Source organism: Mycteria americana, chromosome 1, assembly GCF_035582795.1.
Source record: "Mycteria americana isolate JAX WOST 10 ecotype Jacksonville Zoo and Gardens chromosome 1, USCA_MyAme_1.0, whole genome shotgun sequence".
Taxonomy (NCBI): Eukaryota; Metazoa; Chordata; class Aves; order Ciconiiformes; family Ciconiidae; genus Mycteria; species Mycteria americana.
Genome location: NC_134365.1, coordinates 8,165,365 through 8,192,944, shown reverse-complemented (window position 1 = coordinate 8,192,944; position 27,580 = coordinate 8,165,365). Strand labels below are relative to the sequence as shown.

General features: G+C 45.8%; 1 protein-coding gene across 4 annotated transcripts in view; it reads left to right on the top strand.

Annotated features, from left to right (window-relative positions):
* Positions 1–1,976: 1,976 nt before the first annotated feature.
* FRMD4A (FERM domain containing 4A) overlaps positions 1,977–27,580 on the top strand; it is a 211,694-nt gene continuing 186,090 nt past the window's right edge. Inside the window, exon 1 of one of the 4 annotated variants that reach the window (XM_075526675.1) lies at positions 1,977–2,144. In XM_075526675.1, the coding sequence (XP_075382790.1) occupies positions 2,052–2,144 (93 nt within the window). In that variant the 5' untranslated portion in view covers positions 1,977–2,051. Of the gene's footprint in view, positions 2,145–22,919; positions 23,472–27,580 lie in introns of those variants that run through there. The other 3 variants (XM_075526407.1, XM_075526584.1, XM_075526317.1) reach the window with 3 other exon arrangements.

Here is a 27,580-nt window from a genome sequence, read left to right as displayed (position 1 = left end):
TGTTATGGCTCTTTGTCCACTCTAGTGGATGAAGTTCTATATACAAGGCTGGTCTTTCTAGGAGTTGGACCTGAGGGGGACCTTGATTGCAGGGATATGAGAGCTCTGGGGAAGGGGGCTGGCATGAGCAGGACCCCCCCAGCCCAGGGCTTCAGATCAGGTGAGCAGGGGGATCTTTACTACTCGGCTCTCATTTGAGGCACACACCCCTGAGGTCCTGACTCAGACATGACTCAGTTTTTATTCAAGCACAGCTCCCAGTAAAGCAGATCACAGTCGCCTTTTCCCTCTTTCTCCACCGGTAGATCCCCAGAGGCTCTGCTGATGCAGGCAAAGGTTCCCTGTGGGCAGCTGGGAAATGCCAGCCACCTCGTGCTTAAATAAACAGGTAGGCATCCTGTGAGATAGCAGGGGGGCATTAACAATCATAAAAAAAAAAACCTGTAAGAAGCAAAGACCCTAACTCTGCACCTATTCCACATAAAGAACCTATATAAGTCAGTCATGCTTAAGATATTTCCATCTTTTCCTGTCTCTCTCACTCTCTTTGGCAAGAGGCATATGGAACTAATTATGAACAAAGGCCGATTGTTTTAATATTTAGAGTTTCCCACATCAAGCTGCTGGGTTTTTTCTTTGACTGGTTTTAATGCATGTGCATATGCTGAGCAGATACAGAGTTTCTCTTCTTTATTTTAAACGGTTGCTTTAATGCCATGTCCCTAACACCTCCATCCTGGCTTTTGGACTTCAATCAAAACAAAGTATTTTTAGTTTTGCATTAAAATGAGAACAATACATGGAGGAAGGGGTTGGCTCCACAGCTCAGCAGATTTTGCTCTCCCAGCTAGACTGCTCCAAGGAAAAGAGCGTGGGCCAAAATCTTTTCCGTTTTACTAAGCAAATTCAGAATACCACTATGGTGTTGGTGGATTGAGAAGCTCCCACTTTGCACACATTAACTCTAAACCGCATCTGGACCAGTACCTGTAACTAAGCATGGAAATGAGCACAACATCCAAAACACATTTCTACAAAAACACAGAATCATACCTGGCTGCTTTGGGACAACTCCTGGTGTTGCAGAAAGTCTGTGGGAAGGGAAAGAATCTTTCCCATTTCCAAAACACTTGTGTACAATTTAAAGGGTAAATATAGTTTCAAACTTTTCTTCCAGAGAAAGGAAATATCATTGTCTACTAGTCTCTAATGTGGGTTTAGAAGAGAAAAAAAAAGTAGACATTGAGACTGACTTTGTGAAGACAACACTTCACAGTTATAGACAGCTGTAATACAATAATTTTTATAATTACCAAGCAGTCTTTCACTGATACATATGTGTACAGATGCGAATGTGAGTGGTAATGTCTGTTCTTTGTACTTATGCACAGACTACGTAGCCTGAACCAGTGAGTGCTTGTGTTCAGCTGAGCAGCCCAGGGGATACGTTCGAGCCCTGTGCGCTGGGTATGTGCTTTCCAACATCTAGGAGAGAGGAATATCTGAACGTAGGATTTAACATTAATCTCTACACCAGATGGTGATACACCAGATATTCTTTTTAAGGTGAACATGTGATCTACTGTACAGCAAACCAGAGGGGTCTGCAGTCACATGGCAAAATGTATAATAACTCTGATAGAGCTTTGATTAGACAACTGACCTGGTTACCATCTGTAGCAACAAGAAGCGAGCTTGACATTTTTGGAACATTCTCCCCAGAAGCTTAATTCTTCCACCTCTGTGGCACAGCAATCCTGCTGAGCAAACTACACCGAGAAACAGAAGGAAGCTAAAGATACGCTGCTTGAAACATGTTGTTAAGGTTACAAGGCTTGGGTTTTCCTTTTTTTTCTTTTCCCCCTTTTCCCCCCTCCTTCTTTCAAACAAGCCACATCTTGACTCATACGGTCTGATGTGAAAACCCACTCAGCTATTTGATAGTTGGGAAATCTAGATGAGACTGTAAGTTATTTCAAAGGAAGCCTGTGTGTGCTGCGAACTCCCTCTCTCACACACACACGCGCGCACACACGAGTTAGCTCTGCACTATGGTAGTACAGACAGCTGTGACTCCGGGTAGGACCCGAAGACTTTTATTCAAAATACCATATGGATCACTGAGGAGACGCAGTGTGGAAAGGGTAAGCCATGATTTCTTTGTCCTGAATGCATGCCCAGAGGATGAGGAGGGTACCATTTGATAGCAGTTGTCTGCCCTGATAGTCAGAGCTAATAGGGGTTATGTCACGGTGTGTAGAAATTACTATTGGTGTATGCCACGGTGTGTAGAAATTACTATTAGTGGGACCTGTATGATGTTGAACTGGAGTTAGTACTAGTCAGAGGCTGGGTGATAATTTGGGGTAGTAATCAGTGCCAGCAGGAACAGCGAGATAACCTGCAGCAATTAGAACTCGTTAAAGGCTCTGTGATAATACTTGGAGGTAATAATTGCTGAAAAGGATCATTTCTAATAATCAATACTCGTTGAGACAGTGTGATGGCATATGGCAGCACTGACCTGTAGCAGTGGGGAGTAAATAATAATGATGTCAAATAATGAATAGCATCTCAGGCTGATGTGGAAGGGCTCTGTGTAAGTGAACATAGATGCAGATGCCCACTAGTGTCTATCCCAGCAGAGATGTGTAGTGAGCAGTGGTTGCACAGCACCATATGGGCTATACAGTGCACGACGTGTTGCTCTGGTGGGTGCCAGCCAACGTGACACAGCAGGGCTGGCAGTCCCTGACTAGCCAAGGTGACGCTGCTCCTTTCTTGCTGTGGCGGGCATAGCAGTGGGTCCCAGGGAAGCCGTGATTGTGTCATTAATTTCCTGAAAGTGCATCGCTGTAGCAGCAGTGCCCAGGGGACCAGGGGAGGGGGGGTCCCATCGCTTTGAAGGATTCACAGGCTGGCAAAGAGACGGTGGCTGGGACACGGGTGTCAGCTCAGAGAGCGATGCGCACCTGCGGAGTGCACACCAAGCGCACACCGAGCACGCGTGAGGTGCTTCAGGCTGCCTTTGCATGGCAAGCTGCCTCTGTCGGAGCTGGCAGGGGCGGCACGGCCCCCCAGGGGACAAGGACACCTTGTACCCCCCCTCTGCTTGTCACTGATGATATCCCCTGAAAGGGTGCTCAGCTGGAGGGAATGGGCATGGTCTGCACGCTCCCTGCCGCGAGGGGTTTGGGCAGGGTGCCGCGGGGGTGGATGAGGGGTGCTGCACCTGCTGGTCCAGGGCTGGTGGCACACGTAGAAGCTCTGCAAGCCCAGAATGGCTTGGAGTTGCTTTGCGCAGGACTGAGGGAAACCTTTGCTCAAGGCAACTGTTTTGCTGAAAAGCAGTTTCGCGGCAGCTGAAGCCACCTGTGAGTTTACTTTGAGTCTGTTACATGCGTCACTCAAAACAAAAAAAAATCTGGTTTTGGACATTTGAAACCAAATTTATTTTCCAATTTTTCTTTCAAATACAGTGTAATTTCATTTGGATGAATGCCTTGATTTTTTTAAGGAATATGAAAAACATCTCAAAAATAAAATGCAGGTCAAAAACTGTTTCAGTTAAACACAAAGCCCTTTTTTTGTCTTCTTCCTTCTCCATTTGGCAGAAGAGAAAGCAGAATAACTTTGTGTCAACCTGAAACATATTTTCTTTGCCTTTCCAGTCCGTCAAGCAAACCAAAGGTAATCAATTATTCACACAGCTTTGGTCTGCTATTGTTTGATTGTCAGTTGTTGCTTTGGACCACATTCAGAAATGTCCCTCCTGGTAAATTTGGGCTTTGCAGTTCAAGATGCCCGGTTCTGAGAGGGGTTCAGGACAGGCAGCCCTGCCTGCAGTCTTAACTTGCCTTGGGGACAGGGATTTTGTTTGTGTCCCCTTCTACAGTGCCCAGCTTTGCTGTAACATCAGCCAAGGTTCACCGCTCCGGAGAGGCACTGCTGTTGCTGACCCAGATCACAGGAGATGGGTCAGCGTCTGGTGGCTTTGCAGCTGCTCTTGTAAGTGTGGGGAGGCAGAGAAGCTGGTGTCTCTTTCAAAGGCGGCTTCCCGCAAGGTGGCAGGTGCTTTTTCAGCTGGGGCGAGCTCTCAGTTGCTGCACCATCCTCCACCACTGCTAGCCATGGCGGGTCTCTCCCCAGCTGGAAGGGCTCATGCTTTCATGCAGACTATACCTGAGACTGATGAGCCTGGAGACAAGTCATATAACAGTGTGGAAAAGGGAAGATACACAGGATACAGCGAGAGCAAGAGAGACAGACCACTTTCCCCCATGCACACACACATCCCCTTTGGAAACACGCTGCCCATGCTGACCTACCTGAGCAACAGCTGCCTGAGTCCTCTGGCTTTGCTTTGTGCATTAGTCCCTGTGATGGAGAGGGGTAAAAGACAGCAGTACTCTCACAGGGAGTTTCCAGGAGGTAACTCCATGGTGGGGAGCAAGGGAGAGCATGGAAATACCTGCAGGAGAAGGTCAGTATTTATGCAGGAGGCAAGAACGGATGCGTAAGGATGACCAGCTTTGCAGAGGACTTGGCGGTGTGTACACACTTAACAGCTCCAGGCACAGCCCAAGTGACCAGCCACTGGCGGGGGCGGTTGTGTTGTTTTATTTTCACTCACATCCACAGTTTATTTCTCTCTTTCCCACTCCTTGACCTAAGGTTGGGGTGGTCTAGGCTTCTTGTCAGGCAAATGCTGGAGCCTTGCTATAAGGGTTGCCACAGGATTTGGTAGGATGGTTTTTGCAACCAGCTCTTTTTTGTCCTAACTCTCTGTCCTTGCCATTATTTCCTCTGTCTTGTCACAGAGCTGCCCCATCAGGTACCTGGCCCATGAGGTTGTGGTCAACATGGTTGAAGCATGCATCATGGTCTCTCTCCCTGGAGCCCCCCACCAGCTAGAGGTGGCAAGGCAGATCCCCTGCACCTGGGGTCCTGATGCCACGCAGAGGCTGTGTTTCTAAGCTCAGAGTCCATGAAATCCTGCTGCGACAGTGAGTCCAAAATAAGGTCCGGAGTGAGAGAGTTACATATGTAAAGTCCAAGATGTGAGAGATCTGTGCAATGCGTGGCACACACCCAGCAGAAGAGATGGCTTTGCAAAGGCTTTTACAAGTCCAAATAAAAAAAGGCAGTGCTAAATATTAGTAGGTATGGCACAGAGGTCACCAAACATGTCAGCTGAGGCAGAATTAAGTTTTGTGCCACGGGGCACACCAGCAGCCAGCGTCAGGACTGAGACGTGACTTGGGTTCACCTAAGTCAATGCTGATGTCTGTGAGACATCTCCATCCTGGCCAGGACCTTGGGCTGCCTTTGGGATCACTGCAGAGTCAAAATACTCTGCGGGGGTTGCAGAGGTGGTCCCCTGAACACCCATGTTTGTATCAATTAATAACTCCTTAAACTCCAGCCAGCTCTCCTTTAGCCAGCGTATACAGGGACACCTTGGTCGGAAGAGGACCCCCCCAAACCAGGCAACATGAATCCCATCCCTAACACAGTATTTCTCAACACAGAGCCCTCCCCACCAGCTCTTCCTTCTCTGGGTCTCCTTCCCCCACCAGTAAACATGCACGTTAAATATGTAGTCCTTTCTCCCTCTGCATTATTAATGTGAGATGGTTTATGCCTGCGAGCTATCTTTATTATATCCATGTGCTGCGGATGTGTGTGAGAGGAAGATGAATAGAGTCCTGCTAATGTCTAACAAATGCCTAGCACCATTCAGAGATCTCTTTCTGCTGTTGTAAGGCACTGGTAAAGAAGAACACATATTTAGTCCTTCTCTCAAGACCTCACTGGCTATTTTCCAGCCACAGGAATGTTTCTCACCACAAACCCAAGGCATTGTGTTTTGAGTTAGAAAGCCTAGAGAAAACATGCAGCTCTCTTGTATTAAAAAGAACAAGTCTGCCCTCTCTTCTGCCTTCAAGGCTCTAAGGATGGTACTACAGAAGCTGTGTAAAAAAGGAAGGCCATCTCCAGACTAAATGAAGTGCTGTAAGAAACAAATCAAGCTGGGAGAGATATGGCTGGAAAAGCCACTTTAAATTAGGTCTTGCAGTTTGCACCCCAGCTTTAGGTCCCAGCTCTCAGCTACGGTAAATTAGAGGCCCTGTGCCCAGTTGTATCAGTGGATGCTTGCAGCTCAGCAGGATTCTAGTCTAGGTTGCTTTTTTATTTCTTGTGCCTCTGAAGAAGATAAGCTAAGATTAAAAATGCGGCCAGAGCCCCAAGCCAGAACTCCACTGTCCATTGCACAAGTGTAAAACTACACCGGCGCAGAGCTGGGACTGGTATTTACCTATAACACTTCCTCTCTGAATGGATATCCATGAACACTCATTCATATCATGACTTTAAAACACACCAGGCAGAGATAAATCAGTAAATGGATATTTATTGCCATAGAAAACAGATGGCAGAAGACAAAGCTCCCATGTTCTTATCCCAAGCTGCAAGCACGTTAAGAATGCGGCAGGAAACGTCATTCCTCCTATAAATAAGTTTCTCTTGAGAAGAGAGAACCCAGGGCTGAAAAAAAAAATCAGTCTCTCTGCTCTGCAGGCCAAGTCTGAGGCAGGTTTTCCCACGCTATTCTGCAGCTCATGGCGACCTTTGCTGTTGGCAAGAGAGTACGTTGCCTTCAAGCAAATCCAGCAAAAGAGTTCGGGTATGTCTTGCTGCTGTACAAATCTACCAGCTCTTTTACTACTCCGAGTTACTGATTTTCTTTTTCTACTAGACAAAGCATAATTCAGTGTTTGGCTTGTTATTAATTATTTTTCCAGCATGGATTCAAGAGCAAAGTGGTCGGAAACCTCTCACACCAAGGGCTGCAGTGTAGGATCTAATGGGGTGGAACAAACAGATCTTGTGATATTCACGGTGGAGTGGTCCTCATTTGTTAAACCCTCTCATGCAAGCCTCTGTGAGTGATGCTGCGAGCACTCACTCTGACACCATGACTAGGCGAGTGCTTCAAGAGAAGTTGATCTTTCCAGTTCACGGTATTTACTTGCAAACTCTTACACTGGCGTGCAGGTCCTGCAGACCTCTGCTTAGCACCGTCAGTGACATTTTTTGGACAGGCCTCTTACCTTGACAGCATCACCGCCAATCTGATAGACTGCCGAGGCGACAGCAGAGTTACTCAGATACTGTGGATAACAAAAGAACAGTAGATATTTGAGTGTAGAAGTTGTCCAAGAGAGAAGAGAGACCTTGAAGCAAGGAGCTACTGTTGTCTTAGCTTTTTTCTGGAAGTCACTCAAGTCTCAAGGTGATGAAACAAATATACAAACTTAGAGTGGTGAAAAAAAGCGCAGCATTTTGCAACACACTTTATTTGCAATGAATTATTCGCCAGCCCTATAGACAAATAATTGTATAAAAAAAAATAAGTAAGAGGATAAGCTTAAATAGCAAAACCATCACCTGTATAACGCTCTGATATAATCACTTGTGACTGCCAAAACATCAATTTTATCTGCTTCATCTGAGCTTATCTTTTCTGACCTGTTCACAAGTATTTTGGGGGAATTGGATTAATTTGAACTCTACCTAAACAGATAAATGCTTGGCGCACCCTCTCAGGTGTCTAGAAGTTGTAATGTTTTGTGACACTTCTAAAAGGTGTAACAAATCAAAACAGACTTTTCTGTGAAACGGATCAGGAGCTGTGCCAGACTTTATCTCCCCAAAATGCACGCAGGTTAACAGTGCAAGAGGTGAGAGCATGGCAGAGGCTAATGGATAGTGACTGGTGAACTCTGCAGAGTTCGGAGCCAGGATACTGTTCAAATTGGCTTTCAAATGGTTGGAGCTTAATTGAATTATTGGAAGCTCTCAAGGCCTGGAGACTTCATGAGCAGAGGCTCTGCTGTGAAATTTCCAGTGCTTCAGATCCTTATTTTGATTGGAAAATGAAAAGCTTTTTTCATTACAGTTTGGCATTTGTTGCCTTCGCGTTGGCCAGACCCTGGGACAGCAAGGGTTTGTCAGGGGACAGAGCAAGGGCAAGCCAGGGGACAGAGGCTGGGAGCCAGAAAGGAGCCAAATCTTTTGGATTCGGGTCAAGGGAAGGGGGGGATCATGTGAATCCAGTTACAAAGCTTTGGAGGGGATGGAAAGGCTCCTGTAGTTCATGGACCCTTTTGGTCTTCCAGCTAATAAGCCTGCTCAAAAGGCTTTCTCAGGTAGCTAGTACCATGCCCAGATCATACACCCACCAGCAGCCCAAAGCTCAGAAGTTATGATGGTTTAGCACCAGAGTAGTTTGCCTCGAGGTAGTGCTCTACAGCCCAAAAGGCAGGAACTTGCCACCCCTACAAGGAGCTTCCTGGAAGGGGTTTTTCATACAGAGACTGTTTCATGCAAGGTCAGCAAGTGATAGGTAATGCAAAGTGGTAGCTTATGTATTTGAAATATCTTCCAACCTGCCCTACCCTGAAGACCTAATCCTAACTCAACTTCTACCCAGCACTTACCCCTGGAAGGGCTTAGACGTGCCTTCACCTGTGTTTTAAAGTCCAGGCATGGAAAGTCTCTAGAATTTGTCAATTCATGATACGTACAAGGGATTGCTTAAATGTTGCTTCAACAATTTCCTGAACTAACAGCATCGTCAGACATCAAGTGCAAAGTACAATACATGCCTTTTTCCAGTTCTTAATTTCTTGATCAATCTTTTCATCCATTTAGATCAGGATACTGTAAGAGTATGGAAAAAACCAAAGCAGTGGAGGAGCAACAGACTTAGCCTTCATAGAGCTTTTCCATTTTCACTCTTGAGACATCTTTGGTCCAGACCAGGCACCAACACAAGTCTGGTTAAACACCAGCAGTGACTTTGGTGAAGCTCACAAGCTCCAGGGCCCCCCCGAACCAGCCTGACAGAAACCATGAAAGAGGCTGTTCTGACCAAAAGGAAATCTGTGCTGTAGGTAGTCACACAGTTCCTATTCTGCTGATTCAAGAAGTTTGGAAGGTTGGATTTAGATTTCAAACACACTTCCAAACTTCTGGTCAAACTTACTGTCTGAGCTTAGCTTATTTCCTGTTGAAGTATATATTATCCTCATTGTCTCAATCATTTCTAATGGCTTCAAAGAAACGGTGACTTTTCATTCTACCAGCAGATGTATATGAGTGATTCTTACGCTTCAATTTTTCTTGTTGGGACCAAAGTATCAAAATCTCCAAATTGCACAGGCAAGGAGCGCAATTAGTCTCCACTTCCCAAAGATACCACATGAAAAGCTTTTGAAAAGATAATGGGCTGCAAATGATGCCATTTAGTCACCCGCACAAACTCTACAATCCAGCTGTACTTCTGGAATATATTTAGAAGGTGTAATTAGTGTTGTGCATGCTTTGAAGTAAGTGAGCAAGTTTCTTAACTGAGGTTGAAATTCATTTTGGTTTCCAGCACTTCCTCTATAAAAGCCACCAAGTCTTGATGGGGTGGGACCATGGGTATCTATTTTCTCTCCAGGTTTTGCATCATCATAGATTAGGTAAACTCCATGTGAAACAATAGCTAAGGACCGATAACCTGCAATTAATGTTGATGCGCTAAGCATCTGCCCTTTGGAGATCTACATGTAGAACAAGTACCATTTTACTGTTTTACCTTTTTAGTTCAGAATAGAAATCACTGCAAGAGTGAACCAAATCGGTCTTAACTCAAAAGTTTCTGCCACAGGGAGTTTCCACCCTGCCAGCTCCCAACAGATGAGTGATGGGATGAGATGTGTTTTGGAGAAACTCATCTAAGAGAGATTAAAGCTAGGGGTTTATGTTCTTGCTAGGGTGTATTTCCCATGTCAGCTGCCTTCCACTTGTACCTTCAGCCAGCCAAACTTTACAAGTTTGTCATGCAACTGTAATAATTTTTACTACCTTTTTAGGCCTCTTCAATAGTCAAAGAAGAGAGAATAATGTGTGTCTTCTGGTGACAACTCATCCTAATACCTTCAAAGACAATTTAGGATGGGATGAATTGCCCTCTATGTTGACATCCATCTTCCATTAACTGTAGAGGGAACAAAAGCCTTTCCAGGCAGAGGAGATAAACACAGACTGCAATGTCTTGTTCTGCATGCTTACTCCTGGAGACCAGATCCAGATGGGGCATCCAGGCTAGCCCAGCTCAGATGTGAACATCCCCATAACAGAGGTCTGGCCCCACAATTGTGTGTTCACTAGCTCTGCACATGGTTCTGTGAATCTTTGGTTTATCAGCCCAGGGTTTGTCCTGGGAAGCCCTGCACTACCACCTCCAATAGTTGTAGGACTTGTGGGAGAAATTGCCTGTCCTTGCAGGGGAGTTCTAGGGGGCCATGTGCACTGCAAAACAGATGGGCTGCACCCCACTTTAGAGAAGATACAAATCTATTTCACAGCCAGCAAAGCAACCCATCTCATTCATGTTGGAACTACTGTATGCTTCTCACAGTTTTTCCTGTGTGGAAGATCAGATGAGCAAGGGTTGGCTCTGTGTAGTTGTTCCTTTAGTCAAGGCTTGCAAGTACAGTGCAAGCCTGCACACTAACAAAAAGTGTGCCTCTTGCAATATAGTTTATTGATTTTGCAGCAAACTAGGTGGCTACCATTGGTTTTACTGAAAGGTGTCAATGGTGCCATCCTTCTGGTGGCCCTGCCCTCATAGCCCTGGTGGTGGTCTGCTGCTCCGCCAGATCAGGCTGGAAAACTGTAGCATAACATGATGACTATGTGGTCTTTGGAGTCAGAGCCAGGCAGAAGGCTCTGCTTCCTTATCGCTGTGGATCGCTAGATCATCACCTAAGTCCCAGCAAAGCTAAAATTTGTGTCACGAGGGCAGCAATACATGCTCTTGTCCACCATATGGATGACTCCACCAGATGTAGGGCAGGTGCCAAGCAGCAGGGTCCCGGGCTCCAGCCCCCCTCTGTGTCCTTGAGACCGTGTTTGCAGAAGCAGTCGTTCAATTTTAGGAGCCTCTGTGTTTGAGTCCGTTTTGGGGAGCTCAAGGTGCTCGCTGTTTCTTTTGGACACATGTGTGTTCAGAAAGCCTGAGGGAATGTCTGAACCTGCTCAGAAGGACAGCCCCATGGCCATTTTCTGGGTTAGTCTTCAATGTTTACGTGCTTGCAGGCTGGAGGTAAGGGCACCAGAAGTAGATCATTGAAAATGCACAGGGTAGCTTTATGACCAATGGATTGATAAAATGCCAGGTACCTCACCTGAGTACAGGGCAGCTGGGGAGACAGGAAAGGGACTGGGTCCTGTGTTTGCACCCTCTCCAAATGCCTCTCTTTCATTGCAGGATAGATATAATGTGACATTCAAAGCAATATCTATCTCATATCAGTTTCTCTGCATAAATACCTGTATTTACTGCATCTGAAAGAGATGCTGAGATCTGGCTGGGTAACAGCCCTGTGAGATGCTCAGGGGAAGAGCACAGGATCAGTGCGCTCCCCTGACCAGTGTGATCCATGAGAAATTACCACTCTTCAGAGAGGAGAATGCCAATGTCCTTTTCCTCTGCCATAGCACTCCAAAAAAGCTGTTCAACGTCTTGCTTTTACTAATCCTTTTGCTGTACATTCAGTACAGCATATGTCTCTAAGCACACGATATGTCTCTAAGCACAAGGCTTGTCCTGCGTGGGTTGTAATATTATCCATGATGCTTTGGAGCATCTTAGGAAGCTGAATGAGATGGCAACAGGTGACCTTCTGTCTTTCAGTCTTCTCTTAATCAATCTTAATGCATTAGCAGACAGTGGGAGGAGGAGGAGCAAGGTTAAAACCCCACAGGTATTTTGTCCTCATTAAAGGTCCAGATTTTTACAGAAAACCAAGAAAAGCAAGTTGCAAATGTTTCTGAGGCTCTCCTTTCCTCAGAGCTGAGCTCAAAGCTGTTACTGTTGCCTGAGGGCAGAGCCTGGAGTTCCCAATTTTTGAAAATACCATCCAAGAAAATCTGTCAAGGCTACTATGATGGATGGGCTATTGCAAGAGGGAAGCTTGGCAATCCTAGGTCACAATTTAAAATGATTCCCTATAATACATTGAGCTTTACATATTACAAAGGCTCTGCAGACATTGATCCTCTCCAGACCTCTGCAAGACCCAGCCAGTGCTGTCGTTCCCATTTGGCAGCCAGGATGCTTTCAGGGTAAAAGCCAAGGTGAACAGCCGACACCATGCAAATCTGGGTGTGTTTGAAGCAGGATCAAACTTCAGGGCTCCCGTTAGCTGGAAGTGTATATCCACATCCCCTTCCTCCCTCTCCAGCATCTCTCCACCCAACCCGTGCTTGCAAACCACACCAGGGACTGGGAGGAGGCTTTCTAATTTTCATAATTTCCACTCTGAAATGTTGGAAATCTTCCTTTTTCCATCCTGGACTTTGCTGTAATGCAGCCATCGTGTATCCTCCTGTAAACTTTCAAATGCACCAATAGTGGCAGTTTCCTGCAGATGAAAAAGGATTTGCTTCAGTTACAGCAAGTGGGAACCTGGCCAAGAAGAGTCATAAAACCAGAGGACGTTGATTTTTAAAAGCACAGTTATGTTAGTGCATTCCAATGCATCCAATCAGTCACCGGAGAGCAGTTAAAGTGGCCTTGGGGCCAACCTCCAGCTTCTGGAGGATGGTGTCAGGGGAAAGATAAGCAGTCTGATGCCAGCAGATGATCTAGCCCCTTTTCCTTACAATCAGTCACAGCAGACTGTGCGGTGCTGGCCAGACTCTGGGTTGCAGCAGCATTTTGAAAACTTTTCATTCCTGAGCTTTGTTTTATACTAATCCACGGATGCTGTTATCTGCCCTAGACTGGAAGGGAAATTGCTGAAAGATTCGGGACAAGGGCGTAGGCAGCATGAATATTTTCTGCAAAGGCCAAGAGATGCTGTGAGGTCTCTGAACATCCCTTATAGAGCTCAGCACTGATGTTTTCTCTGAAGTCAGCACCTTCCCTTCCCCAGGAGTCCTCTATTTAAGGGTCTCAAGGTGAAAGAACCCCATTTTGAAGGGAAGGGAGCAAAACATTTCTGAAATTCAGCACCTTTTAGAGAAAGTCCAGGCAGAAACCCACAAATCCAGGTACCCTGAATCACTTGAAGATGGATCAGGCATCTTCTGCAGCCCATGATACGTACCACCATGCTCTTGCACTCAGCCCCTCTCCCGTCAGGTCAGCACTTTGCGAGGAGAGACTTCAGGACTGGCCTCAAATTCCCCGGGCACCAGCCTCCGAGAAACGCTCCGTTGTTTGTGTTTTGTAACGGTTGCCCATCGGGGAGGCACTGACCATCTCTCCCTCCCAGTTCCTAGCTTGTGAAGCCAAGAAATACCAGCATGAAAAGGTCCACGTTCTCTTGTCCTGGAATTAACTGACCACGTCCGGTCAGACGGGGACAGAGCCCAGAATACCATCTCTGTGGGCTTTTCTTTCCCATGACAGTTTCCCAATCAGAGCTTGAGTAAACATGAGGTCATCACCAATTTATAATTGCTGAGATTTATGTCTCTCCTGATCACGTTTTTATAGAAGCAGCAATATGCTTTCGTTCTTGCTGTTCTGCCCATATCTTAATCACTCTTCTGACAAAACCAAACACCCTATTTTGAAATCAAACAGATTCACAGAGGATGTTCCCTGCCAAGGCAGTGATTCTTGTCTGACTGGACCACTGCCCTGTACAGTGTTGATTTTGGTGGGCTTCAGACATAAATCTTCCCAAAGACCATTTCTCTCACCGCACAGAATAAGAGCCCTATTGTTACAGCTATGATGCATTTGGGATACGTCTCCATTGCTCTTTAGACCAAGGCAGCCACTTAATGGGGCTGTTCTCATAGCCGAGTACCCTGTTTCATCTCCTCTTCCTGATGGAGCAGAGAGGTCCCAGGCATTGTACCTGGGGAAGGTGAGGGTGGTGGGGTTGTTGCTCTCTGTCCCCTCTTTTTCGCTGAGCAATGGCTTGGAGGAGTGTTTATACCAAAGCCTAGGCAAAAGCACCACAATGGAAATGTGCAGTCATTTATGCTCCTCCTGAATCCTGCAATAACCCAAACGAGGTCAGTCAGGCCCAACTTCGTCTTGAAGTGCCTGGTTCACACAGACCGACATGACACCTTGGCTCTACGAAGGAAGTTTTTCCTGGCTTTGCAAGGTTGTGGCATGGCTTTGCCAGTTGATGCCTGTCCCTGACGAGGCTGAACCCCAGTTCCTACCCATACTGTCAGGGCCCTTCAGAGGTTGTTCTTCGACCCACATGTGCATGGCTCATTAAGGGCAATGGACCATGCACTGCCGATACTTGTCTGTGGGCTGAAGGCAATCACGCAGGGACCAAGAACAGCTCGCCGTCCTGAACAGAGATGGAGTGGGAGCCAAATCAGGGCAACATAACACCAAGAGCCATGAGTGCAGATCAAAAGACCTTCAGCCCCATGGGAGCTTCATGTCTGGGTAGAGATCGTGCTGTGACTGAGTTGCATCTGGAGTCGCACAGGGTGTGTGCTGTGTGGGACCTACAGGAGAGGGCATAGCATGGCATTTCAGGCTGACACAGGCCTGGTGGGAACTGCCCAGAAGAAATGAGGGCAATCTTGTATGTGGTTCAAAGAGAATTGCATGGATAGAATATATGGCCCTAAGCAATGAAGAAGTGAATTTATTTCAACCACATAAAGCTATTCAACTTGTGAACAACATTAGCTGGGTTTTGATCACTCTTTTTTTCCGAGCTACTGTGGTGCTCAGGCAGAACTTCCAAGTTCATCATTCTCTTAAAAGTTCCTATATTTGTTTTCCTTAGACTTGAGACTTCTTTAAAAAAAAAAGAAAATTTGCCATATCCTTCAGCTGCAAATGATTTAATCGTTCTTGGCTTTGTGTGATCTGAATATTTTCTTGTTCTCTTGCTTTGCAGCTGTGACCTACTTAATTACAAGCAGGAAACAAACCCCAGAATCATTAGACATTCTGCCTGGCTTGAAGAAGGGGAAAAAAATAAAAATCTCGTGTTGTTAAATACTAGGATGTCCTTCTTAATAACAGGAAGTCGAGCTCCAGATAGCAACAGTGAACATTTGAATTCTTTGTGCATCAAGATAAGGACAGCAAAGAGCTTACGAGTTTTATTTTTTATGGCATGGATGTTTTGGGGGCAGGGGAAATGAAAGCCACTTCTAACAGCCAAAATGGGAATGAGTCATAAATTTCTAAATCAAGAGTGTAAATCCTCTTTGTTTTAACTTCTGAACAGCTTCAGTCTGCTGTCCATAGGGACAATGAAGTGACTGACTTGCTGCTTCGATCCGGCAGCTTTAGATCCATTTTCTCCTCTTTTCAGGAGGTATGAGCAAACAAGCTAGACAGTGAGTTTGGATTCCACATTGCAAATCATCAGGTTGGAAGGCAGAGCACGGGGGAGTTTGATTAACTGCTCTCCACCTCTGCAGATGGAGTCTGGGCTACTATTTATACCTCCTGAAACTCAGCACCCCGTCTGGATATGCTGGTGGGTATGTGGGTGTAATAGTGGCTATAGAAAACAGCCAGAGAGAGGGAAATCCAGGACTGCCAGCCTCTGTGACTGGCTGTCCCACACAGGCACTTCAGTCCCCTTGTCCCTGTTTATCCACAGCTCTGGTAGCAGCTCAATAATACAAATCTCTCAATGCATCGTGAGGCAATAGAAGCTGATGTTTGTACAGGGTTTTAAGCCGAGCGGCAACAGAAGTGCAAGTTATCATCTTCTGTCAACTGTGCATGCATTATCACTGTAGATGGCATGGATCCAGCGCTGTCCTACAACGCAAATGGAGATTTTCCATTAGCACGAGCCACAGGGGTCTATGTTTCGGGAGCAAACAGGGTAGGGGTCAACTGTTATGCTCTACTGAGAAGGTCTAACTGGTCCCAGCTGGGGAGATGTTCTCAGCGTGAAGATCTGCTGCAGTACAGTAATCCCCCTACGTTGACTCCTGAGTTTCCCATCTGCAGATTAGTTGTGCTGTGGCAATAGAAACAAACAAGCCGCCCCACGTGAGTCAGCCCCGGCGCAGATGCCATGAATGAGCATGCAAGTGTGTGCATGCACTGCATTTTGTGGTGTTAACAGCTCAGCATGGCTTGCTCTGGGACCTCTCTACCCCAGAGTCAACAGAGCCATCACGCTCCTCCATGGCACTCTCCCTACATGCATTTAGCACCGCCTGGATGTATACAGCACTACTCCCACAGGGAGCATATATATATATAACCAGTCTTCACCTCAGGGAACATTTGTTCACCCACAGTTATGCTCGTTTTGATAATCAGTGTAGGAGCTTTCAACACAGAGGGTACATTATCGATCTAAGATATCTTAAGTATTTCTGCTTTTTGCTGCATAACTCTAGTGGAATATGACCAGCTGGCTTTCTAGCAGGCTGAACACATATTTACTTTTTAACGTAAAACAGTTCCCCTGAGATTTCATAGCACCTGACAAATGTCAGTGAATTAATCTACTGAGGAAATGGAGACCCATAAAGTTATGTGACTCGTCTAATGTTGCTCAGGAAACTGATGACTTTTCTGGAATAGGACCAGAACCCTCCTCATTTCTACTCTGAAGGTTATATTTGACCTGCTTATATTATATCTTTCCTCCCTGTCCAGTGACAATTACATCCTAACCAACAAGACCAGTATTTATTTGTAATGATCATTTGTAAGGAGCTTCAGAATAAATTAAATATATGGACTTTAACTTAGGCAGGAGCAGTCTTTCCAACCCATAAGCAAGATCAAACATGAGAAATCTGGACCATTGATTTTCTAAAATACGTTCCCTTTGCCCTCCTCCTTTTTAATGAAATGCTCAGCTCTTGTTTGTGAACAGAAAGGACTTTGTATTAGTCATTGAATGCAGTGAGTGTTACCACTGAGTCTGAATCAGACAGACCACTTAAATGTATCTGCAGGATAAGTTGTAAGAAAATGTTCTGCTGAAATGGGCCATTTGTGCTGTATGTAGGCTTGTTTTGCATAGACGGCAAGGCTGCCCTTCATTAAATTATGTTTCTTGCCATAGGGCAAAACTGCAGACTGGCTTTTTATGAGCCACCAGATTTGTCCTCTCTCCCAAGCAAATAGTGCCAGTTAAGAGACACCTGCAACGTGAAGCAATGTGTCCTCCAAACCACAGCCCACAGCCAAGGCCATTTTGACAGTGTGGCCATCATCTTCTGATACGGGGTGGGAAGCACAAGCTAAATGTATAAGTCAAAATGATATGAACACAGGGGTACAGGGGAACCCCTCATAAAGGCAAATACTTGCTCCAGTCACCAAAGGAATAAGCAAAAGCTCGAAACAAGAAAAATGTAACTGAACAAGTGTGTGACTCCTTCTGTGAGCAGCCAGGTGTGTTCGATCTGCAGTCTGAAATTCAGTGCCCACCTGATGGGCACAAACACAGGTTTGTCTCAGGTTTGTATTGCTTCACCCCTGAACCTTGCCAGAGGCTATTTTAGACACAGGCGAGTAACATGGAAGGAAAACAGCTCAGCTGCTGGATGAACTTTAGGTTGCCCCCTGGTCATACGTGCCTCCTAAGCAGGCTGTGATTTTTTTCTGTTTTCTTCTGGCCAAAAATAATTCTTCTGAACATTTCTGCACATAATACCAGAGAGCAGCGTGATGATAAACCTTGTGGCGATGGGCATGTGCAAGCGCATGCTGCTTTGATTGGACACCCTGGTCACAGGACGTTACAGTCCCCAGCGGGATCAGAGTTAATCATAAGCTTGGGTTTCCAAAGTGAATAATCGTATTTAAGATCTCGCCATTCACTTTCTGCGGCTGTTCTGCACTATTTACTTAATAAGTTGTCCTGACCTACATCCCCTCCTGCAGACTCATTCACCGCAGTGTTCACGGAGAAAGAGGATTGAATAGCAAATCTCTGCACAATCTCTTTCATGTTTCTGCGTAGTAGAAGTGAAAATCACTTTAGCTGGTGGAATATTAGGGACAAGTACAAGCCCAGCTTTATAGGATTCACCTACTTTTAAACCTTGTTAAATCACTAACACAGCTTACTTTAGGAAATGAAATGCGTATGATTTGAGGATATGACATACTCTCCTGTGTCAGTCAATAAAAACCTCTCTAAAGTGAGGACACGTACAGCCTTACACAGACGGAGCTGCTGTTCACATAATGATAATACTTAGCGCTACCAGAGCACTTTACATTTTCAAAGAGCTTTAGAAATGTTATGATCAAGGTGGATGACTGGAATAGTAAATTTTCGTTCAGTTATTACTGTGAAGCAGCAGTTCATTTCATTATGGAACATTTTAGGCCATATGGACTCATGAGAACATCTTGAGGAAATTGGCCAGGATTTCTGACTCGTGATGTTTGTCCTAAAATGTAACCAGCAGAGAAGTCTTTGGTTTCTTGAATTTTCGCTGCAGGGGGGTTGTAGGGCTGTCAGTGGTGGCAGACCAGGGGGTGAGGGAGGCTGTTTATATCTGTGGTTTTGGTAGCACGTGATGGGTGAGAGTTAGAAGGCGACTGAAGCAGTGCAGGCACAGCCATCGCATTTGCATAGGGCAGCAGATCTTTGGGGTCATACTTCCAAGTACAGCTCCTTGACCTACAGCTCCAGAGAGGTGAGCTAGGGGTGTTGGTGCCTCCTCTACAAGTCTGTGAAGGCTCAGGCATGATCATTGTCCGGGTCTTGTGGCCCAGCCAGACTGAAGTCGTGATCTTTTAGCAATCCAAAATGATTACAGGGTCAGCAGACCCTTAGTTGATCAAAGCTCTCAGCAGAGCCAGTACGGACATCCATACTTTATTTCCACTCTTTTCAAATTCAGGTGAGTTTCCTTTGCCTAGAACATATATGTTGTATAATATAGCCCTTAAAGTCTGAGGATTTGTTTCTTCAACTGAAGTGCCATTCCCAGCTCCTTTTAAAACCCTTCCCTCAAACCTTTCCTTATATGAACAAAGTACGAAACCTGGCAAAGGTACAAGAAATAAAGTCAATATGATCCAGTCCTTGCTGGGAAGCTGGGAAGCTCCCGCTGGACACATAGAAACCCTCCATGGTCCCTCCTTGGGTGGCAGCAAGGCCACTTGTCAGGGGAAAGACAGAGAAGCCCAAATGGGTCAGCATGAGGGATGAGACCACCTTAGCTGGGGTGGGAATAGGGCACTCAGAGGCTCAGGTTCTCAAGTGGATTTGGTGCCCAACGTCCATTTGGAAATCTTGGCAGAGTTTGTGGTTCAATGCAGTTACAGAAGGGAGGTCACTTCTGTCCCCACCGAGGGCCCTGTCTCTGTGTGGGTGCATGTGCAGGAAGGGGGGTGGCTCCTTTTCTGTCTGTTTGATCATTTGGCAGTGGGTCATCTCTAACTGTTCCCATCATATCAGCCACGAAAATGATGTGCCATTAAGGCACAAGGAGGAAAATGCAACTAGCTAAACATCTCAAAAAAACATCTCCGACATAAGAAAGCGTGAAGCTGCAACATGAAAGGGAACTTTAGACATGAAGATCTAACAACATTAATCCTCTTAACACTACAGAGAAATAAAGATCAAAAAGGGTAATGGATTTGAAATAAGACCTGAAAGACCACATTGGGCTGGTGCTGCAGGGACCGTTGGGGCCATATGTTGAGAAGAAGCAGGATGTTTCTGGTATGTCTACAGCAAGCTCAAAGGAAACCGCCCTCTACCCAGCATGTCTGTCTTTCAACGCATTCAAATACATCCACACCCATCAGAAAGTTGAGATTTACACTAGAGTGTGCTGGAAAGAGATGCTGAACTCTGCCTTCCGAGGCCAGAATATACGATCTGCCTAAAGGCAAAACACGGACCCGTCTGTTGAGCTCCCAGTGCAGGCAGTGTCTACCTACATCAGTGCACGGCAGTGATTTGCAGGGTCTGCAGTGAGGAGGAGCCGTCTGCAGGGGTTGGGTTGGGAAGGCCACCCCCAGCCTTCAAGCCTCCGTGACAGTCCCATGAAACAACACAGCAGCCCAAAGGGTTTTGGGGGTTTTTTTTCTTTTTTTCATGGGAAGTAAGGAGCTATTTTTATACCCTAGTAACAGCCTTTGGACTGTCAGTAAAATGTGGGAGGTTTCATAGTAAATGTTTTGTCTGACATTTTCTCAGAAACAGCGGGAAATAATCAGTGCATAATTAGAGAGGCTGTGTTGAAAAGACCTGCAAATGTCTATAGATCTATGTAGAGTGCAAAGGGCTTTTTTTTTTCCTAATTGACCTTAGTGAAGGTGAAGCTCAGCGTGTTTTACAGAAATGTAAGATGATTTTACAGAAATTACTCAAAGTGTACACCAGCTGAAAAGCCAAGTTGCTGATTCTCAGTAATCTTTTTCTCCTCTCTTCTGCCATTCCCTGTAGCAATGACCTCTTCTGACATTTTTGGATAAGTAAGAGCACCTTCTGTGGTGTCTCCCTGGAAAAGAGCACGCTTGGTGGTGTATCCCTTGGCTCTGGAGGGGATGGGCTGTCTTTGCCTGAGAAACGTCTGCAGTTGCAATTCCCTTGGAAGCTGCAAGGTGGGACGGGTAGTCTGTATTCAGGCAGCTTTTACCCCCTCAAAAAATAGTATGTGTCTAATCAACAGGAAAACCTCCACAGGAAACCAAACAATCTGCTCTAATCATGAAGGTAAATCTACACACTGAAATGCTCACTGGCCTCCTATAGACTCAAGTGACTCTGAAGGAGACTGCCCTAGTCTATCAGTTAAATAAATACATAGGGGAACTGTTTTCAGAAAGTCTGATTATGTCATCAGCCAAGTGAAAAGGCTCCTTCAGAGCTGCCTTCATGACTGTTGAGTAATTACCGAGTTGGGACAGGGGGCCAAAAGTCTCCTTTCGAGCATACGGAAAGACTAGATGCACATGTGGAGTAGCTAATTTTAAAACTGCGGCATATCCTCCATTTCCCCTCCTCTCCCCCCTGCAGAATACCAAAGGGGTTAGGTCACATCCCAGAGCAATCACTTGCTATGGTTTCCTTTCCCCCCTCTGTTTTCCTTTATCAAACACATTTCTTTCTTTTCCTCTCTTGTCCTCCCAGGCAGAGATCTTATACACCAGGCTGTAGCCTGGAGCAAATATTGTCTAGTCAAGTTATATTAAAAAAAATACCTTTCTTCCAAATGAGGCTTTATAATGGAGATGTTCCTGGTCCCTTGTCTACATCACTGCTAACGGAGGCAGTGTGTTACCTAGTTTACAGGCAAAGAAATAACCGAGAGATGATGAGCATAGGGAGACGAGCAGCAAAGGCTGGACACCAAGAAAACAGATAGTCAGGGACAGAGAGAGGAGGAAAGCAAGCTACACTTTGCAGAATGAATAGCATCTAACAAGTTTGAAGGAAATATTATTATGATTTTATTACCGTATTTTATGATGCCATGCTAAAAACAATGTCCTGAAGAAGCACTTAGGCTGAGAACATGACTTTTGCAGCTGTATTTTCCTGGCCCTCCACCTGCCCTGTCAATAAGCTGATAAGCATCCTCGTGCCGTTATCGTGACTCACTGCTTCGTGCCCTCCAGTCCTCAAAGATCAAATTATGGATGAGGTCAGGGCGGGACAGACCTGCAGAAAATCAGACAGAGATTAATATTCCTGCTCCTTCCCCATCCAGGGACTTGAATCAGAGAAGACATCGAGGCTTTTGGGAAATGGTGGCTTCTCAGCTCTGTTAAACCAGCAGCTTTAGGGGCTCAGTACGTGCAGGTCCCTCATGATTTCAGCTCAAGGTGATGCTGTCCTGTCTACCCCTCTAAAAAGTGCCTCCTCAGAAGTGCCTCCATGTAGGCACTCCCCAGCTGACTCCCATCTGCTCCCTCCAAGTTCCGCTGCCTTTTTGTGCACATTCCTCTGAAGGGAGAGTGAAATGAGTGAAAAATAGCACTGACAGGCAGCTGTCTCCAAGGGCACTGGTTTGCACTGCGCCTTTGGTAAAAATACTTCCACCTCAGTTTCCCCACCTGGTTATTAAACTTTAGCCCATAGGTAGAAGGAGCACTCAGGGGATTTAGTTGGAAAAGCTGTTGCAATTAACTGCATGATTTTGTGGCGATTTAACTGAACTGCAAAATCCTTGTGTTGATAATATATTTTCACCCTCACTGGACCAGTTCCCTCAGCCCACCTCATCATAGGTGTTGACAGCATTGAAGTCTCCACCCAGACAAGCTGCTCCTTGGGGGAAATGGACAGGGAACTTATCTCTTCTCAACACCTATTTTAGGAAGGGATGCCAGAAGTGGATCGTTGTATCCATAGACTAAAAAAGGTGTTTTGGTGTCCAGCTCAGATGGAAAGAACTGTATTGCATTCTCCTGGGCTTGCTCAGATGAGACCCACCCTCATGAATACAAGCTCAGCGAGGGTTAAAAATATGTCCACACCAGCTGAATCAGGCTGATTTTTAAATGGGCATTGTTTAACCCGTGCAACTTTCCAAGATACCACCCCTTGGGTAAATAAGGTGTTTTGCAGACTGTTGCATAAGTCTCATAAAAAGATTAAGTCCCCTTCTGAGTCCAAAACATATAAAGGCTCCAGAACAAACAGCTGGGTGGAAAAAAGACGGGAGTGTAACTGTGCAATGGCTAGTCAACACACGAAACAAAAGGATGAAATGTTGCATGTGGCAAAGCTGTCTTCTCAGCTGTTCGTTGGGAGTGTTTGAAAGAGTTAAGCCCAATACTGGAATGTCTTGGGAATGTTGGCAGAGGGAGAGCGAGTGGCTTTTTTCCTCCCTCTGGATGGAGTCCCAGGACTGAGCTTGCAAAGTGATGACTTTGGATCCGAGTTTGCTTCTTGGTTCTGCAGCGGAGGGCTGGGAAGTGATGCAGTGTAACCAAGAAGCCCTTTGCGAGGGGTGCGCAATTGCCTTCCTAAGTCAGGAGAGGTATTTTTACCTCTTCCCTGCTCATCCCTGGGTGCAGCAGAACTCGCTTTGAGAAGACACACGGAGGGAGAAACCACATCCTGAAGGGTGTGTGCGAAGGGAGGAAGACACATCCCCAAACAGTTTATTTTGGCTGCTGGTTTTTGTTGTCGGGTTTGGTTTGGTGGTTCGGTTTTTTTTTCTTTTTCCTTTCTTTTCCGTCTCCTTCTTTGATGGAAATTGCAGTGACTTTTTAACCTTGCAGTTTATAAGTCGTCTTGGGATTAGCCGATTGCCTCCGAGCAGGGAGTCCGGGGTGTTTCACACAGGGAGCTGGCATGGCTGCTGTGCTCTTTGGCTTTGAGGATCTGCTCTACAGCTGGGACAGCCTGGTGTGGAGCCTGACGTCCCGGGCTCTGAGGACTTGCCGCTTTGGAAACCTGAGGGTCCTGCAGCTCATGCTGAAGCCATGGTGCATTTCCAGAGCCGTTTACCAGGTAGGGTTACAAAACACCAGGCCAGACCCTCAAACCACAGTGCTGCAGAGGGGAAACACCCCGGGGAGTCGCAGAGACGTCCTGTCCTGTTCCTACCAACCGCTTCGGGTCCTACCACAGGCAGTGGGACAGAGGAGACACCATGGGCAGGGGAGGTCTGGGTGGAGAAACGCAGGTTTTGAGGATGGTGGTGGGGTCTCCCGTGGCTGAACACAGGTCCAAACTCTCCGTCCTACAGAGCAGAGGGGAATAAATGAATGCAAATTAAGGGTCACTCTGCTATATCCCCTTTCCTTGAGCTTTATACTCATAAGTACAGCCAGCCTTCGCTGTGCTGCGTCCTTAAGCTGTCCCTGCAGCTGCACAAGAGTAACTTACACGGAGGAAAGGACGCCTAAAGACACCTAACCTGTGGAAAATGGGCAAACGTGGTGGGTTTTAAACTGCAGCAGCACCAGTTATCCCTACCTGACTTGTGCAATACCTTCTGACCGCTTAGTCTTGCAAAGTCCGAGACATCTGATTGTCTAAAACTTTTGTTTTACGTGGTGTGTGATTTATGTGGTATGGAGAGGTTTGGGGCTTGGTTGACTGGCTTCTCTGTAGAGTTACGCTAACTTCTTGCAGCTTGAGGTATAACAAAACAGCTCTAATAAACTGTGTATGTTTCTCAGACTGGCTAAACTGGGTTAAAAAAACTGAACATCACAGTGAAGGTACTAGAACTGGATGCCGCTTTGAATAGCAACTCATTCCAGTCTGTAGGTGAGTCCAGGTTGAAATGACGCTGTAAAACAACCAGTATCCAGCTCATCTGCTTTTTTAATCAGCCTTAGACAACTGAGGCTGGACATTTATTCTGCTGTGGGGACAAACCCATTACAATATTTATCAACTTCACAGATTTGGCTAATGCCAGATGCTGGGTTGACTGATTGGTGTTTGCATTTGGAAAAGGCTCTTTCTGCTACTCCTATTTGCTTGGTATTTTGCTTTTCCTGTGCTTCGGAAGTCTCCATGTGTGAAGCCAAGTTATACAGAAGAAGCCAGATTAAAAGCCTGTAGAAATTGTGTGTGTTGCTTAGAGGGAGACCAGGGTAAGGCTCTTAGTAATTTCAGCAAACTTTGAACCAGCTTCAAATCATGCTCTGGTTTCAGCAGACTTCAGGAATAGATTTTATGGCCTTCTTTGGAGTTCAGCAGGCATGGGCAGCATGTTTATTTTAAGTATTTGTTTGTTCTAGAAGATGCCTGCAGCCAATAACACAAACCCATTACCCAGAAGGACCCCTCATCCCACTGATTGCCCTGGTGGCCCCAGGGCACGGCTTTGAAACCCCCATGAGAGGTACCACAGTGATGGCTCCAAGTGAATCAAGCTGCCCTCCCCGGGCTGTGCTTGGTCTTGGCTGGTTTGAACCTGGAGGTCAGTCTGTGTAGAGGCTGCCTATGGTGTGGGGTTGCCCATCCGCTCTCTGCAGCTTGTTTTAGGAGCCTGAACCTGAAGCCAATTAGCTCACTTGGGCCTGGAAAGGGGAGGGGGAAGCAAGAGGGCTCAATGCTGAACCTCCTTTTTACCATTCACCCATTTAAAACCATCCTCAGAAACTAAGGAGTTAGTTTTTAGATGCGTCCAGATTCCGATGATGAATAACCTATCCCAGCCTACACACCGTGCATCAGGGGATGCTACTGCCTGTGATAAGTCCCAGGACTGGTGGTCTTTGAACAGATTTACTCTGTTGCAAGCACTGAGCACGTACACAAGTCCACTTTTTCCATTAAAACGTGCACATGTCTTCAGCCATCCCCCATGGCATTATACCACATTCCTGGCATGTTATCCTCCCTTTGCTAGAGTCACCAGGGAAATGGGACCGGCAAAGGTGCCTCCCTTCCCACCTAAATGAGCATCGATGCAGCCTGACACTCACAGGGCAGGGTGGACTTGAATAGTTGTCCGTTTCTCAGACATAATCAGTGAACATCTGCAAAAGCTCGGTAAAACCACGTCACACTATTTGTCAATGCCCATGAGCTTCCAATTCTTTGGAGAGGACCCAAAATGGTGGGTCAGGTACCAGGAGAGTTGCTGCTGGGTGGAGGTTTCCTTGGGAAAGGCATCTAATAGCTCATCGCCACAGAGAGCCAGCAGCAGTGGTATTATTAGTGGCCAGCATGAGCTGATAGCTAACTCTACACTTATGTATATTACTACTAACAGCATTTCCTCCAGTAGCCAGCATCCTCCAATTTAAATGCTGACAAGGTATTTTCGTAGAATATTGCTTGGACAGAAAGCCTGACAGTTTGATCACTTCCCAGAAACAGAGACTTCTTCCACTGTTTATTATTTAGATGAGCAAATAAGCTCTTGACCATGCTAGTTTTTGTTGCTGTTATATATTAAGCCTTGTTGCTACTGCATCTTGAGAGCAAAGTAGATCAGCTGTAGGACCTCTGCATGGTACCAGAACCGAAACAGCCGTAAAAAGAAACATTAGTCAACTTTGTAAAATTAACAAAACTTTTTCATACTCCAAAAAGTATGCTTTATGCTTTTTTCTTTGAGTTAATCACATCCCAGTGCATCTGTGCTTCTGGAGCCATTTGCTGGCTCACCCTTGCTGAGGTTGACTTGGGGGTACCGCAGCAGCGTACCATGCAGCCAGGTTCCTGGCTGAGCAGGACCCACGCTGCTGTGTGCATATCACTGGGGGGGACTCAGGTCCTCCTTTGCACCACCAACCAAGACCATAATCACTTGGGTATGACACTAACTTGGAGAATTTTTTTGTATCCTTTCCCTAGACTGTTGTCTCCACCACACAAACCCTGAAAAATAGCCATGGGTTTGGTAATTCCCTTCTACTGTCCCATCTACAAAATATATAAAAACAAAGCTACTACTGTACAGAGGGTATGGTCCAGACTTACGGCTAATGCAACAGGCAATGGATTCTTGAAAAGAAAAGGAGCTTCAGGCATCAACATAATCAATGTAATTCCCCTTATTTCTGACAAGTCAGACTTTGCCTTCTTGGCTTTTGGGAAATCAGCAGCAATGCATTAGCAGAGGTAGATGGAATAGCAATTTTGAGGTGATGCTGGCTGTGGTGGTCAGACCACTTGAGATTTCAGTCTTCAAATCCCAACTGACACAGCAATCAGAAGTCTGGACTTGCTCAGGCTGCACTCTGAGCAGTAGTTGTTATAAAATAGGTTAAAACAATCAAAATTTTTCCTTCGTCCTTGGTCTCCAAACTGGATTTGACTTTCAGAGATGCTGAGTAACTCCGTTTCTCATTGTCTTTAAGTGATGGTGTGGTACTCACAACATCCAAGAACTAGAGGCTTTTGGTACCCTGAAACGAAGTACCATTACCTGTCTCAGACTGCATTTCTCTTCCCGGCAAGTAAATCCTCCTGCAAGTCTGCTGCAATTCCCAGGGATACATTTGTCTGCACAGTTTGAACAAACCACTTGCCTTGCTCTGTTTTCAGCGGGCTAATATTCACCAGTTGCTATATTTTAATTCTGATGAACGCTTGCTGTATTTTGTGTTTTGTGATCCACCACGTGGCTTTCTGACTGCATGATCAAAACAGACTTGAAAAAGGAGATTAACAAATAATAAACTTCCAGTCAAGGCTTTCAGACAGTCAGTTGTGCGAGATGCCACAGAGCTGTCAGGTGTATTTTTACCAATGCCCAGAAGATGTCTGACTGCTCTGACCTACTAAAAAATGGCCCTGTGAACTAGCACAGTGCCTGCTTTTGCGGAAATACTCACATTTCAAAAAGTGCTGGGGGAGGAATGGTTTATTATGGGATAGGCAGTCAGTTCTGCATTTTAACATCCTGAAGATATTTCACTATTTATTTAATCTCCAAATCCATCAACAAATGTTTTAGTTTCCTGGCTATGTCTGTGCAGTGTCAAAGACCATTAGGCAGGCCAGGACCTACATCTTCAGTAAAAACGTGTTTATGTGTCTGTCTGTTTAAAATCCCACCAACTGTTCCTACCAGTCAGAGGCAGATCGCTGGATGCAGAGCAGTCTCTCAAGGAGCTGTAATACTAATCACAGATATTTAATTCCTCACA